We start from the raw sequence: 13,823 nt of genomic DNA on the forward strand, positions 1-13,823 counted from the left end.
GGTGTTTGGTAAACTTGGTTTAAGTTTGTAAAGAGAAATCGATCATGTAAATAGTAATTTATGATTTATTTTCAGTAGTAGTTTTATAATTTATCTCAAATCCCCCAATAACATGATAAGTTTTGAGACCCTTTTGATTTCCCGGACTGAATGATCCATGCTTATTCTATACTAATGATGATGTTTTACAGGGTTTATTATAGACGTTCTAAGTAACGCTCTATCATTGGAGCAAGCACATCAGCAATATCCATGAACTTATATGACAAAACTGTTGTCTACAAAAGTATATAAATCAAGTACTTTACCAAGTAGTACATTTGTACTATACCAACAACTAAAAGTAAAGAGAGAGAACAGAACAAAATATTAATCGATTTTGTGCCTAACAAACAAAAGATTATCATTACCCATTCTTCATTCCATATCTTATCAACATAATCAGTACAACCATCATCTTAATTCCATATTAAATTGAAATTAACTCAGCAGCTTCTCTCTTCACCAAACATACATACAGAACTTCAAAGTTACCACAAAATCATCCGAATTATAGAATGAATTTCATCACAATTAACTAGAAATCCAAAGAATCGTATCAATACTCATTTCAATACTAAATAGGTGCTCCAAATAAGAGAGGGCGTGAGCCATGGCGAAAATCCTAGCCAACATAGGTGGCAGAGCCACGGCGACGTTGTGGCGGAGCCGGTCCATTTCGATTACGAGCTTGGTAGTAAGGAGGCCATATTGTCGACGGAAGTAATAAATCGAAGAGCCATCGACTTGTCGGTCGGGTAGCTTGGTCTTCTAGCCTCGGTGGGTACCTAGGTCTCTGGCTTCCAATCCTCTTCGTCTCTGAGTTTGAGTGCGGCGATATGGCAAGGAACTACTGGGAGTTGGAGGAGTTGCAGATGGTAAACGCAGAGGTGATCGGAGCTGCATCAAGCCTTTGGTTTGTAGAGATAGTGACCGGAGATGGCCAAATCACTGCCAATAGAAGAAGTGAGGAGAATCAGGAAAAAGAAAGAGAAGAGTAGGAGAGCGGCAGAGGAAGGGAGGAAATGGGATCAGGGTTTTCTCTCCTCTATTATTAGTCAATTGGAATGACGAAAATGGCCACTAAATTCTGAATAACCAATATGAGACAACATAAATATGTTGTATCATGTTCAAATAAGACAAGTGAAACCCTAGCACTCCTCCAAAATTTGAGAGTGAAATATCAATTTTCATGACCCCTATAAAACGACATATAATTTTCTATGTGTTGCTTAGAAAACTGGAATAACAGTAAATTTCTCGAATGTTGTCCAAGTGCTATGGAATGATGCACTTTCTGTATAAGGTTTACTTCATGCCTGGCAATAACAATAAAATTGAATTGAATTGACTCGTATATTCTATATGAATTAAACAACATTGTGACACAACTCAGAATCCAATCAATCAAAATATTCAAATAAAAAGTATGTGCACACATTCTGTGCAAATCTTTAATCTAACGTGTCATCTTGTTCGATAGTAATAACCTCTAGCACATAAGGGTTGAGCAAACCAAGTAATGAAAGTTACGATTCCAGCAAACTACATTTAATTATTAAGTTGGGGATAATTGATAACAAGTAAGGTAGATCAGTTAGAAAATAGTACCCATCAGCTTTGGTTTTAAGATCCCAGCCAGACAAATTTGCAGCTTCAGTAAGGGCAGCTCTCCACTTCTTCACCTTATCATCATCTATCTTTCCATGAATCTGATCAAAAGACTCGGCAAAACTACCACTCTTTTTCCTGACATCTGAAGGATCGACATCATAAAATACAGGGAAGACTCATTAGGCCAATGTTGTTCTACACTCCATGATCTTCACTAGCTCCTCAAGATGCCAACTGGAATCCGCATACCTTCTTGACAAAACGATGACAGAGATTTTGGACCCTTGGATTTTCATCAAGGAAAACATTGATCCCCCCATCCTTTAAGGCCCAGTAGAGAAGACCTGAGAAGTTGTTGGAAGTCTTCACCCCTGAAGCTCAAGAAAATTTCCTGCTTTCATATATGATGAAGTTACTTCCTACTTACCTGAAACAAATCGATGACGACAACTGATGAACACTTTATATCTAAGAAATGGGTACCTACAATATTCACTACATAAAGTAATGACTTCCTGCTTTATACCTGAAACAAATTGATAAGGACAACTGATGAACACTGTTAAATCTATCAATTGTGTGCCTACGATATTCTCTTGCACTCCTACCAGTACAGAAACTGTTGACCAACATCTTGTTTGCCGAATGCTTTAGTCATTGGGGTTAGATATCTCCAGAATCTGCTCCACAAATACTTTTAAGTACCATGGTTTCAGACCTCAGCAGGATTCTTCATGCCTTGATCATTGTGGGAGGTTGGTCCTCATCTGCTCATCAGATGTGTACATCCTATATTGACGAAAATTAAAGGCCCTATCTACCCAGTCAGTATCAACCCTGAAATCTGGCTGTTCGGTGTCCCATACTAAACTAACCCCTGATTTCCTCACCATCATACCTGGTTCTATAATAACTTCAACCAAGTCGCCGCCTTCCAAATTGAACTCATAGTTCGGTATGTGTCCCAGCCAAAGAAATTCTTTAAAAACAAGACCCATTGGTTGTGTAATGCAAAAGGTAGTGAGCTTGCTATGATTTGTAATGAAGACCGCTGAACATTTTTTAAAGCAATTTAAGCACAGAGTGATGGCTATTACGTTGCTCCCCCTAATTTCAGGCACTTGAAAATGCACTCTACCACCCTCATTGACCCAATTGAACCACTCAGGAATATCACTTGGAGGAAGAAATATGCCACCAGATCCTACGAAATTCCATCCCTACACCATATATTAACAATAGATGATGAGAGAGAGAGAGAGAGAGAGAGACTAACCCGTAGGATTTTCTCTTTCAAAGTAGCAGTGATATTATTACACCCAGCCATATTGAGCAGCCTCATGGTGTTTTTCAAAGATCGATCCAAACCTGGAACATCGACGACTTTGTAACAACCTAATAGACGAATCCGTCTCATATTGCACACAGAAGAAAAGTCGGGCATTATCACCAATGCAGTGCACTTTTTGGCCTCCAGCATCATCAAACTTGCTGGTAGTTTTGGGATTGCAACAAGGTTTTCACAGTAATTCAAGTCTAGAGTCTTGAGCTTAGAAAGACTGCAGAGGCTTGGAAGACTAGTAAAACTGTTTCGACTAAGATCTAACAATTTTAAGGAAAAAAGACTCCCAAGATCCATAATCTTTATGATTTCATCTGTAAGATTGCAACCTGTCAAATTTAGGTCAACAAGCCGATTGAGGCCACTGAGGCTTGGCAGGCTTTGTAGAGTACAAAACTGTAGATCTAAGTTTTTCAACGAAGCAAGACTTCCAAGATCCTTGGGAACATAAGTTAGATCCCGATCAGAGATACGTAATGTATCTAAAGAGCTTAAGCCTTGAACGGAAGGAGGCAATAGGAGACGACGAGTGCTGCGATATTCCCGAGAATATGACTTCGTTCGGCATAAACATTCGCGGTTCTCGAATCTCACCATGTCTGACCGCGGTCGTAAAGATACACATCGAAGATTCTTTAATCTGACCATGGAAGATGGCAGTTCTGTTATGGCTGTTTCATTTACACGCAGAGTAGACAACGATGTCATATCCCCTATTTCCTCATCCAATTTCTCGAATCTTACACAGCGATCGAGAACAAGAGTTACTACAGATTTTAACTTATAGAAGCTCGTCGGAAGCTCCTTAAGAGAACTGCATTGTGCCAGATCAACCGTGGAAAGTCTTCCGAGTGCTCCAATGGAGTGGTGAACTTCTGATAAGTTGTGACAGTGTCTAAAAACTAATTTCTCAAGATTTGGGATAGTTGAAAACTCTGGTGATTGTTTTAAGAAATAGGAATCACTGAGATCAAGAATCTTCAACTTGGCAAGGACCTGTTAGACAAGGTTGAAACAAAAAATGAAAATAAGAGAACATCATGTTCTGAGTAAAACCAAGGAAACAAATTAGTAGTTCGATGGTAGAAAATACCCTAGAATCATTCCAAACGTATCTGAGTTGGCTCCGTCGCAAATAGATAGCAACTACTTCTCCAAGATTAAAGTCTCTCGGTATAGACTTCAAAGGGAAATCAAGCCAGTCCAGGCATTCTAACTTGTTTGGGAGATATTTGTAGCCTCCAGTGATCTCCAAATTTCTGAGCTTCAGGAATCTCAGTCTCTTCATTTTTGCAAATGCTTTGGTACTTATTGTCTTAGATATCTTGGTGCCATTTACAGTGAGTCATTGGATTTCATCACATTCCTGTATGAAAGACACTGAGTCACATTGCGATGGATAATTTTAATGAAAACAATATGATGAGGACATCACACCTAAGCCTTTTAAGTTTTATGAACGGAAGAGATAGAAGAAGAGAGCAGCTAATAATTATATCTCTTTATGGTTTGATTGATTGCTCAGGTTATTAATTTCCAGCTTAAGAAGGGTCTGATCTAGAGGTCTCCAGGCTGGTATTTCAAGAGTCTTCTTGTGTCTTTTAACTGTTACTTTATTGGGCCTTTTATGTTTCAGTTTTTGAAATTTAAGAGTCCTAATGAGTACTTAAGGCTAGCTGGTGTCAGTTATAAACATTAGTATAAATAATGTAAGAGCCCATAGGCTGGGATATGCTATGTTGAATAAGATTATCAGATTTTCTGAATTTTTCTGTGATAGGATTAAGGTGAAAACCTAGGAGAGATTCCCAAATTATAGTGTTTTGGGTGTGAAGCCTAGACTAGGGTGTGAAACCTGGGAGTGAATCCTAAAATCAGTGTGTGCTTAACTTACAGTTCTTAGAGCTTGTGATCCAGGTTCCTAAGCAGCTACTGTGCTGCGTCAGCTTTGGTATCAGAGCTGGACAAGCTCTAGTATTGCTAGCTCCAGCCCATAGAAATCCCATTCAGTCATGGATGCTGAAACTGTGGCTAAAACCTTGGAAGCCGTACTCGCTCAACTTGGACAGATTGAGACAAGAATGCAAGACCATGCAGCAGCCTCTGACCGGCGTTTGGCAGAACTTGGAAGCCTCCATTCTCAATGAAGAAGAGAGTGTAGGCGGAGGACGAAAACCACAGCCTAGAAGGATTGCTCGCAGGCAGCAGCCCCTCCGGAATATTAATGGGCAAGATGGATATGATCCTGAAGAGAAAGCTTTGAGGTCTATTAAAGTTGAAGCTCCAAACTTTGATGGCCAACTGAATGCAAAGGTATGTTTGGATTGGATTTCAGACATGGACCATTATTTTGATTGGTATGAATTGTCAGAAGCTCGAAAGGTGCGCTTTGCAAAGATGAAGTTGGTGGGCAAAGCGAGGGAATGGTGGACTGGTTTGGAAATGCGGCTTGCAAGGGCTGGTGAAGAACCTGTTACAGAATGGGATGAGATGAAAGAAAGGCTGAAGGAGAAGTATGTTCCCTTGGCTTACCAACAACGTTTGCTGGACCAGTGGCAATCCCTTCGTCAAGGAGGCATGCCAGCTGTGGAGTATATCGATAAGTTCGAAGAATTTATGGTGAGATGTAACATAACTGAAGATCCATCTGTAACCCTTGCCCGTTTCAGAACCGGCCTTCGTCCAGAACTTCAAAGGGAGTTGATTCCTCATGAGGTATATTCGTTGGAGCGAGCCTATCAAATTGTGCTGGAATTGGAGCGTTATTTAAAAAGTCCTACAACCCCTGTACAAAGGCGGTTTGACCAACGGAATCTTGAATTTCGTGCTAGTGCTTCCGACACTAAATCATCTCCATATTCTAGTGGTTCTAATGCTGCCAATTCCCTAGTGAAAACTGAGAGGGGAAAGGGAGTACAATCTAGCAATCGGGGAGAAGGACTCGCACGGTGCTATAAGTGTCAAGGTTATGGCCATTATGCTGGTCAATGCCCAACTAAAGAGCAATTACGAAGTCTATTTGCTGCTAGCACAGAAGGAGAGGCTAATGTTCAAGTAGACCTAGAGGAAGAAGTTTATGACCCTGAAATCCCAGCTGATGATGATCTAGAGGAAGATGTTCAACCGAAAACGGTTGTGGTGAGGTGCACCTTGACTCAACCTAAGGAAGCTGAAGATTGGCGGAGAACGACCATTTTTCACACTTATGTTAAAAGGGGAGACAGAAGTTATAAGGTCATCATTGATAATGGGAGCTGCATCAATGTGGTTTCTCCTCAGACCGTTTCTAAATTGGGTTTGACCCCTGCTGATCATCCTCAACCCTACCGTGTAGCATGGATTGATAAGTCTTCCATTCCGGTAAAGCAGCGATGTCAGGTACCCATTCAATTTTCATCCTACAAGGATACTGTTTGGTGCGATGTGGTGCCAATGGATGTGGGACATATTCTTTTAGGCAGACCATGGTTGTATGACCTCGATGTTACTACGGCGGGCCGTGCCAATACATGCTCTTTTATTCATGAAGGAAAACATATCAAACTGAATCCAGTTCAGCCCAGACTTATGTCTCAACCAATACCAAGCAGGGAGCAGTCAAAATCCATTAACATCATCAGTGCCAGAGATTTCGTGAAGGAGACGACAAGAGATTCTGTAATTTTTGTATTGTTTGCAAAGGAATCTCACCCTTTGAGTAGTTTGGAGCTGCCGCAGGGTGTTAAGTCAGTCCTAGAACAGTTCAGCAATGTGTTCCCTGAGGATCTTCCCAATGAACTTCCTCCTCTTCGAGATATTCAACATGCAATTGATATGGTTCCAGGAGCAACATTACCTAATTCACCACATTATCGGATGAACCCAACTGAGCATGCAGAATTGAAGAGGCAAATTGATGAACTTCTCGCAAAAGGATTCATTCGAGAGAGTTTTAGTCCATGTGCTGTTCCTGCCCTCCTCACACCAAAGAAGGATGGTTCTTGGAGGATGTGTGTCGATAGTAGAGCCATAAACAAAATTACAATCAAGTATCGATTTCCAATACCGAGACTTGATGATATGCTGGACATGATGGCAGGAGCAACGATCTTTTCTAAGATTGATTTGAGGAGTGGTTATCACCAGATCCGCATCAGACCTGGAGATGAATGGAAAACTGCTTTCAAGACAAAGGATGGCTTGTATGAATGGCTAGTCATGCCATTTGGGTTAACCAACGCTCCCAGCACATTCATGAGAGTTATGACACAAGTTTTAAGGCCATTCATGGGTAAGTTCTTAGTTGTTTATTTTGATGACATTCTAATATATAGCACATCCCAGAAAGAGCACCTTACTCACTTGAGGCAAGTCTGCATAGCTCTTCGAAAAGAGAAGCTGTTTGCAAACCTTAAAAAGTGTTCATTCATGTCCAATGAGGTTGTCCTTTTGGGATTTGTTGTGTCATCAAAAGGTGTTAAAGCTGATCCGGAGAAAGTCAGAGCTATTATTGAATGGGCTGAACCAAAAAATATTCATGAGGTGCGTAGTTTTCATGGATTGGCTACGTTTTATCGGCGATTCATTGCTGAGTTCACTTCTATCATGGCCCCGATCACTAATTGTTTGAAGAAAGGGGAGTTTCGGTGGACAAGTGCAGCAGCAAAGGCATTTCAGGAGATCAAAACAAGAATGATCAATTCCCCTGTTATGTGTCTTCCTGATTTTACAAAAGTTTTTGAGGTAACATGTGATGCTTCAGGTGTGGGAATTGGTGGAGTTCTAAGTCAAGAAGGGCACCCTATTGCATATTTCAGTGAGAAATTGAATGAAGCCAAGCAAAAGTATTCCACATATGACAAAGAATTTTTCGCAGTGGTTCAATCTCTGCGTTATTGGAGACATTGCTGCCACAAGAATTTGTTTTGTTCTCTGATCATGAGGCCTTGCGTTACCTCAATTCTCAGAAGAAGTTAAATCCACGACATGCAAAGTGAGCTGAATTTATCCAAGAGTATACTTTTGTGTTGAAGCATAAGTCTGGAGTGGAGAATAAAGTGGCTGATGCTCTTAGTCGCAGAAATCTACTTTTACACTCTATGAGTGTGGAGGTGGCTGGATTTGATAATTTGAAAGAAGAGTATTTGAGTTGTCCAGATTTTGGAGGCATAGATTCAGCTCTCTTGGAAAAGCAGTCCAAAAGTGCTGAGTTTGTTCTACAAGAGGGGTTCCTATTCAAAGGAACCAAACTTTGTATTCCCTGCACGTCAGTGAGGGATTTTCTGATCTTAGAGCTACATGCTGGTGGAATTGCTGGGCATTTTGGTAGAGACAAAACCATTGCTCTTGTGGAGGATCGTTTCTATTGGCCTAGTCTCAAACGTGATGTTGCTAAAGTTGTTGAAAGATGCCGTACTTGTCAACTGGCCAAACACAAGACGCGAAACACCGAGTTATACACGCCATTGCCGGTTCCACATACTCCTTGGCAAGATATTAGCATGGATTTTGTGCTAGGATTACCTAAGACAACACAGCAGCATGATTCAATATTTGTGATTGTGGATCGGTTTTCAAAAATGGCTCACTTTATTCCATGTTCTAAGACATTTGATGCCTCTGAAGTAGCCAAGCTTTTCATGGAAGAAGTTGTTCGGTTGCATGGGTTGCCTAAAAGTATAGTGTCTGATCGTGATGTTCGGTTCATGAGTTATTTTTGGAAGACCTTGTGGCACATGATGGGTACCAAACTCCAGTTTTCATCTGCTTACCATCCGCAAACAGATGGGCAAACTGAAGTAGTGAATAGAAGCTTGGGAAACTTGCTGAGGTGTTTGGTTGGTGAGCATATCAGATCCTGGAGTTCAGTTTTACCAGTTGCTGAGTTTGCTTATAATAATTCAGTCAACCGGACTATAGGTATGAGTCCTTTTGAAGCTGCCTATGGTCACAAGCCTAGAGCGCCGATAGATCTCATTCCTATGGCCATGTCACAGAGACCCTCACAGTCGGCCACTGAGTTTGCAACACATATCCATGAGTTGCATGCTGAGATTAATCGTCGGATTAATGCAAGTAATGATCAGTATAAGAAGGTTGCTGATCTACATCGGGTGTTCAAGGAGTTTTCAGTGGGAGATTTTGTCATGGCCCGAGTTAGACATGAGCGCTTCTCTAAAGGGAAGGCAAAGAGGAAGTTGCATGACCGCAGCATGGGACCATTCAAAATATTGCAGAGGACAGGAAACAATGCATATGTGTTAGACCTTCCACCCGAGATGGGAATCAGTTCAACTTTTAATGTGGAGGACTTGCTTCCATATAAATAGCCTGCAATACCTCTACTACCATTCTCTTCTGAGTTTACAACTGTCACCCCACCTCTACCACGTTCTAAAACCTCCAAGAGAGAATTGGTAGAAGACATAGTTGATGAACAAGTGGTGTCCACAAGACACGGTGGCTACCAAAGTATCTAATTAAATGGAAGGACATACCCGACTCTGAAAACACTTGGGTAACTAAGGAGGAGCTGCAGCGCATTGATCCAGATATCCTTGAAAGATATTACAGCTTTATCTCGCCGGAGGCGAGCCTTTCTCAGCAGGGGAGAACTGATGAGGACATCACACTTAAGCCTTTTAAGTTTTATGAACGGAAGAGATGGAAGAAGAGAGCAGCTAATAATTATATCTCTTTATGGTTTGATTGATTGCTCAGGTTATTAATTTCCAGCTTAAGAAGGGTCTGATCTAGAGGTCTCCAGGCTGGTATTTCAAGTCTTCTTGTGTCTTTTAACTGTTACTTTATTAGGCCTTTTATGTTTCAGTTTCTGAAATTTAAGAGTCCTAATGAGTACTTAAGGCTAGCTGGTGTCAGTTATAAACATTAGTATAAATAATGTAAGAGCCCATAGGCTGGGATATGCTATGTTGAATAATTATCAGATTTTCTGAATTTTCCTGTGATAGGATTAAGGTGAAAACCTAGGAGAGATTCCCAAATTATAGTGTTTTGGGTGTGAAGCCTAGACTAGGGTGTGAAACCTGGGAGTGAATCCTAAAATCAGTGTGTGCTTAACTTACAGTTCTTAGAGCTTGTGATCCAAGTTCCTAAGCAGCTACTGTGCTGCGTCACAATACGCATAAGAAGATTCATGAAAGCAGACAGGGCTATCATACAAAAGGTACATGATTTACAGTATTGAGTTACAGTTTACTTGTACATATTGTGCCAACCAACGAGTATTTTTGATTCTGTGTGATGAAGCTTTAGACCTTGTTAAGTGCAACAGCACAATACTAAGATAATGTAGAAAAAGAACTCAGACTGCATTACATGCATATTTCGGGTATCACCACAACATAAAAGATTTGACTGCACATCATCTTTTTACATCACAAGACCTAGGGCAATGGCATATAAGTAGTAAAAGAAAAACCTACTGAACAAAGACTTTGCATACGAAAGTGGGGAATCATACAATCAGGTAATTAGGATCAAACAAAATACCTTATGAAATTTTTCTTTACGAGTTCAAGCACATGAGGCACACTAAGTTAATGAGCAATGCATATGCTACCATTGTAGTACATGCATTTAATTAGCATAATGATTGATTAGGATGGTACTCACAGATTCATTTCTCAACACCTCGTCTGTATCCTCAATGTGCCACACTCTACTCCATTTTCTAGGATTTTCAGGGCACTTTGCACGAACAATTGATCTACCCATGTCGCGAAGCAAATCATGCATCATCAGCTTGTTAGTAGCATTAACAGTTACAAGGCAACGTTGAATGAGGACCTCAATTCCTGTCTCTGGAGAAAAGTCAAAACTATCTAAGATTTCCTTGACATGGTCCAAATCCTGCCCAATAAAGAAACACGATATATCAAGGAACATCTCCTTTTGATTATATTCTAGGTCATCGTAACTAATTTTGAGCCTTTCTTGAATTTCCTGGAAAGGAAGTGCTTGCATTTGCTTGATTGCACATTCCCAGAACCTTGTGCTTCTACCAACTAGGAAAGAACCAAGAACTTTTAGAGCCAGTGGCAAACCTCCACAACAATCAACAACTCTTCTTGAGAGTGTAAGATACTCTTCATTAGGACACTGATTTTTAAAGGCATGCAAAGTAAAGAGGTTGAGAGCTTCTTCATCATCCATCAGTTGAGCTTGATATGTAAAATCCACATCAAGTTGCGTTAGCAAATGTTCATCTCTTGTTGTTACAAGCACTCTACTTCCCAAACCAAATGAGTCACGTTCTATTGCTAATTCCTTCAATTGCTCCACATGGTCAACATCATCAATCACGATAAATACCCTTCTGCATCTGAGTCTATTTTTTATCACATTGACCCCTCTGGCAACGTGACCCAACTCTGACATGCTCGTTTTCGAGATATCAGAAAGAAGCCCTTCTTGCAAACTAACCATACCCTTTGTTTGCATAGTTTGCCTGACATCGGCAAGGAAACTTGAAGCTTCAAAGCTTTGATGAAATTTGTTGTAAAGAGCCTTTGCAACTGTTGTTTTCCCAATCCCGCCCATACCCCAAATTCCAACAATGCGAACATCATTTCGTTTTCCAACATCTAAAAGAGAAACAATATCTTTCATACGAGAGCCTATTCCAATTTCATTGTCCGCTACCTTTAAGTCTGAATTGTTGAGAAATTTAGAGATCTCCTGAATAAGCATCCGTATAAAGTTCGCTTCATGCCTGGCAATAAGTCCAATAACAATAAGTCAGCACAACAGAAGTAGAGGCTCAACACCCAAACAACTTTGAATTGATACATACTACAAATAGTCCATACAATTATTGCCCCTAAAGAGTTCAACAGATGGCAACTTAGACTTAGAAATCAATCAATCAAACAAAATCTTCAAATAGAAAGGTTGTGCATAAATATGTGCAAATTCTTTGATCCAAACTGTCATCTTGTTCCTTAGTAATAGCCTCTAGTACATGAGGGTTGAGTAAACCGAGTAGTGAAAGCTGTGACTCCAGCAAACTACATCGTATTAATATGAGTTTGGAATTCTTGATAACAATTAAGGTAGATCAGTTAGAAAATATTACCCATCAGCTTTGGTTTTAAGATCCCAGCCAGACAAATTTGCAGCATCAGTAAGAGCAGCTCTCCACCTCTTCACTATATCTTCATCTTTCTTTCCATGTTTAAGATCAAAAGCCTCCCCAAATGTACCGCTCTGTTTCCGGACATCTGAAGGATCAACATCATAAAATACTGGGACGACTCGCTGCCCCAGTGTTGTTCTACACTCCATGATCTTCACTAGCTCCTCAAGACACCAACTTGAATCTGCATACCTTCTTGAGAAGATAATGACAGAGATTTTGGAGCCTTGGATTGCACGCAGCAGTTCCTCATTTATAATCTCTCCCCTCTGGAGTTCATTTTCATCAATAAAAACTTTGATCCCAGCATCCTTTAAGGTCTGGTAGAGATGGCCTGTGAAGTTGTTGCGCGTGTCTTCACCCCTGAAGCTCAAGAAAACGTCATAAATCATTGGATTTGAGGAGGATGGCTCAGATGAGGAAGAGGCTTCATCGGATTTCCTACTTGTGGCCATTGGTAACGTAGACTGCAAAACGGCAAGTCAAATTACTAAAAAGAAGGCTCATTTCATTTCGTTTCATTTGTAGCAGAGAAATGGTTCAGAAATATTACACGATAATATACAAAAACAATTTCGACTTTTAAATCAGAAGCGATCAAGCATATGGGTTATGCTTATTCCATACACTCGGATCTAATCTACCTAAGCAACACCAACAGAAATAGTAGCGTCAAAGATTCGTAACATTCGAGCATCAGTTCAAGTTTCAACGGAAAAGCATCCAAATTTAAGCAAAGACTACGTATTTGTTAGGAATCAAATGATGAAAATTTTACCTTTTAAGTTGAGTTCGATTCTGAAACCCCCAATCCTACTGCATGAACAATGAAACTTGAGAGTGGAGAGATGAGGATGGCGGGTCTGATCGCCAGAGTGAAAGGAAGGTTCGAGGAAATGAGCATTATGAAGACTTTGAGAGTTTAGGCTTGTATATACAAGGGTCTGTTGTTGGCATTTTGTAAGATATGATTATATTTTAATCATCTTTCTGTCTTCCTCTGATAAAAGGCACATACACAATATTCTTCCCATCCATCTCTGTGTTCTATACCCACCCCCTTTCTCTATCAAAAAGTCATCCGATCACTCTTAAGGGACAATATGATTTATTTCTGAAACACACAGCACCTCTACACATTCCCAGTACCCAGAAACCTTCAATTTATGAAACAGTGAAGCCTTTACCTCCAATTGTTTTTCCAGGAACCAGAAATTCAAAGCTACAACTCCTCTTCGTTCCTGTAACTTCCAACGCCTATATATACCCTCTGCTTCTCACCCAAATTGCAGCAGCTGCTCAACTGGGCTCCCAAACCTCACTTTGGTCTCTCGGTGGTTATGGCGGAGAACGTTGCCGGGAAGAAACAGCAGCATCGAGGAAACCCACAATTGAAATTGATCAGAAACCATCGAATTGAGAAACTAAAAGCATAGACGGATTGTCTTTGAAGAAGAGATGGCGATTCTCACCTTATACTGGAAAATCGGTGGCCGGAAACTGAGTTTCGAATTGGAGATTCCTCTTTCTCCTCCGATATCCTTCAGAAGCTAATGCATGTGGGTTTTTTGAATGGAAACTGATGAAGGGAAGGGAGAGACGGAGAGGTTTCTGTGGTGGTGCGCCTGCCGGATTCGCCGACACGGCGGAGCTGGCATCGGAGTCTCTCTGTTTTAGTCGAAGGAAAGG

The 13,823-nt window shown here is 40.6% G+C and overlaps 2 protein-coding genes across 5 annotated transcripts in view; both read right to left on the reverse strand.

Annotated features, from left to right (window-relative positions):
- Window positions 1-493: 493 nt before the first annotated feature.
- LOC126803709 (disease resistance protein TAO1-like) overlaps window positions 494-13,823 on the reverse strand; it is a 99,971-nt gene continuing 86,641 nt past the window's right edge. The window contains exon 2 of the mRNA XM_050531464.1: window positions 494-990. Within this exon, the coding sequence (XP_050387421.1) occupies window positions 890-990 (101 nt within the window). The 3' untranslated portion in view covers window positions 494-889. The remainder of the gene's footprint in view (window positions 991-13,823) is intronic.
- On the reverse strand, window positions 2,706-13,796 carry LOC126797760 (disease resistance protein RUN1-like). 4 transcript variants are annotated; one of them, XM_050524488.1, is made up of 4 exons: window positions 12,913-13,796; window positions 12,075-12,601; window positions 10,613-11,711; window positions 4,002-4,364 (listed from the first exon to the last, which is right to left on the reverse strand). In XM_050524488.1, the coding sequence occupies exons 2-4, from the start codon at window positions 12,587-12,589 to the stop codon at window positions 4,344-4,346; spliced, it is 1,635 nt and encodes a 544-aa protein (XP_050380445.1). In that variant the 5' UTR covers window positions 12,590-12,601; window positions 12,913-13,796; the 3' UTR covers window positions 4,002-4,343. The 4 variants fall into 4 exon arrangements, with proteins under 4 accessions (XP_050380453.1, XP_050380445.1, XP_050380437.1 ...); XM_050524503.1 differs by lacking the exon at window positions 4,002-4,364 and having other exon boundaries at window positions 10,689-10,849; window positions 11,044-11,711; XM_050524496.1 differs by lacking the exons at window positions 12,075-12,601; window positions 12,913-13,796 and adding an exon at window positions 2,706-3,994 and having other exon boundaries at window positions 4,092-4,364; window positions 10,613-10,753.

This window comes from Argentina anserina, chromosome 1 (assembly GCF_933775445.1).
Source record: "Argentina anserina chromosome 1, drPotAnse1.1, whole genome shotgun sequence".
In the NCBI taxonomy this organism is placed as follows: Eukaryota; Viridiplantae; Streptophyta; class Magnoliopsida; order Rosales; family Rosaceae; genus Argentina; species Argentina anserina.

Excerpts from the sequence above, each read along its gene's own strand:
- LOC126797760 (XM_050524480.1), bottom strand. The coding sequence starts at position 12,589 with ATGGCCACAAGTAGGAAATCCGATGAAGCCTCTTCCTCATCTGAGCCA. Across the intron at positions 11,712-12,074 it reads CTTAAAACCAAAGCTGATGG|GCATGAAGCGAACTTTATAC; the intron begins GTAATATTTTCT and ends ACTTATTGCCAG.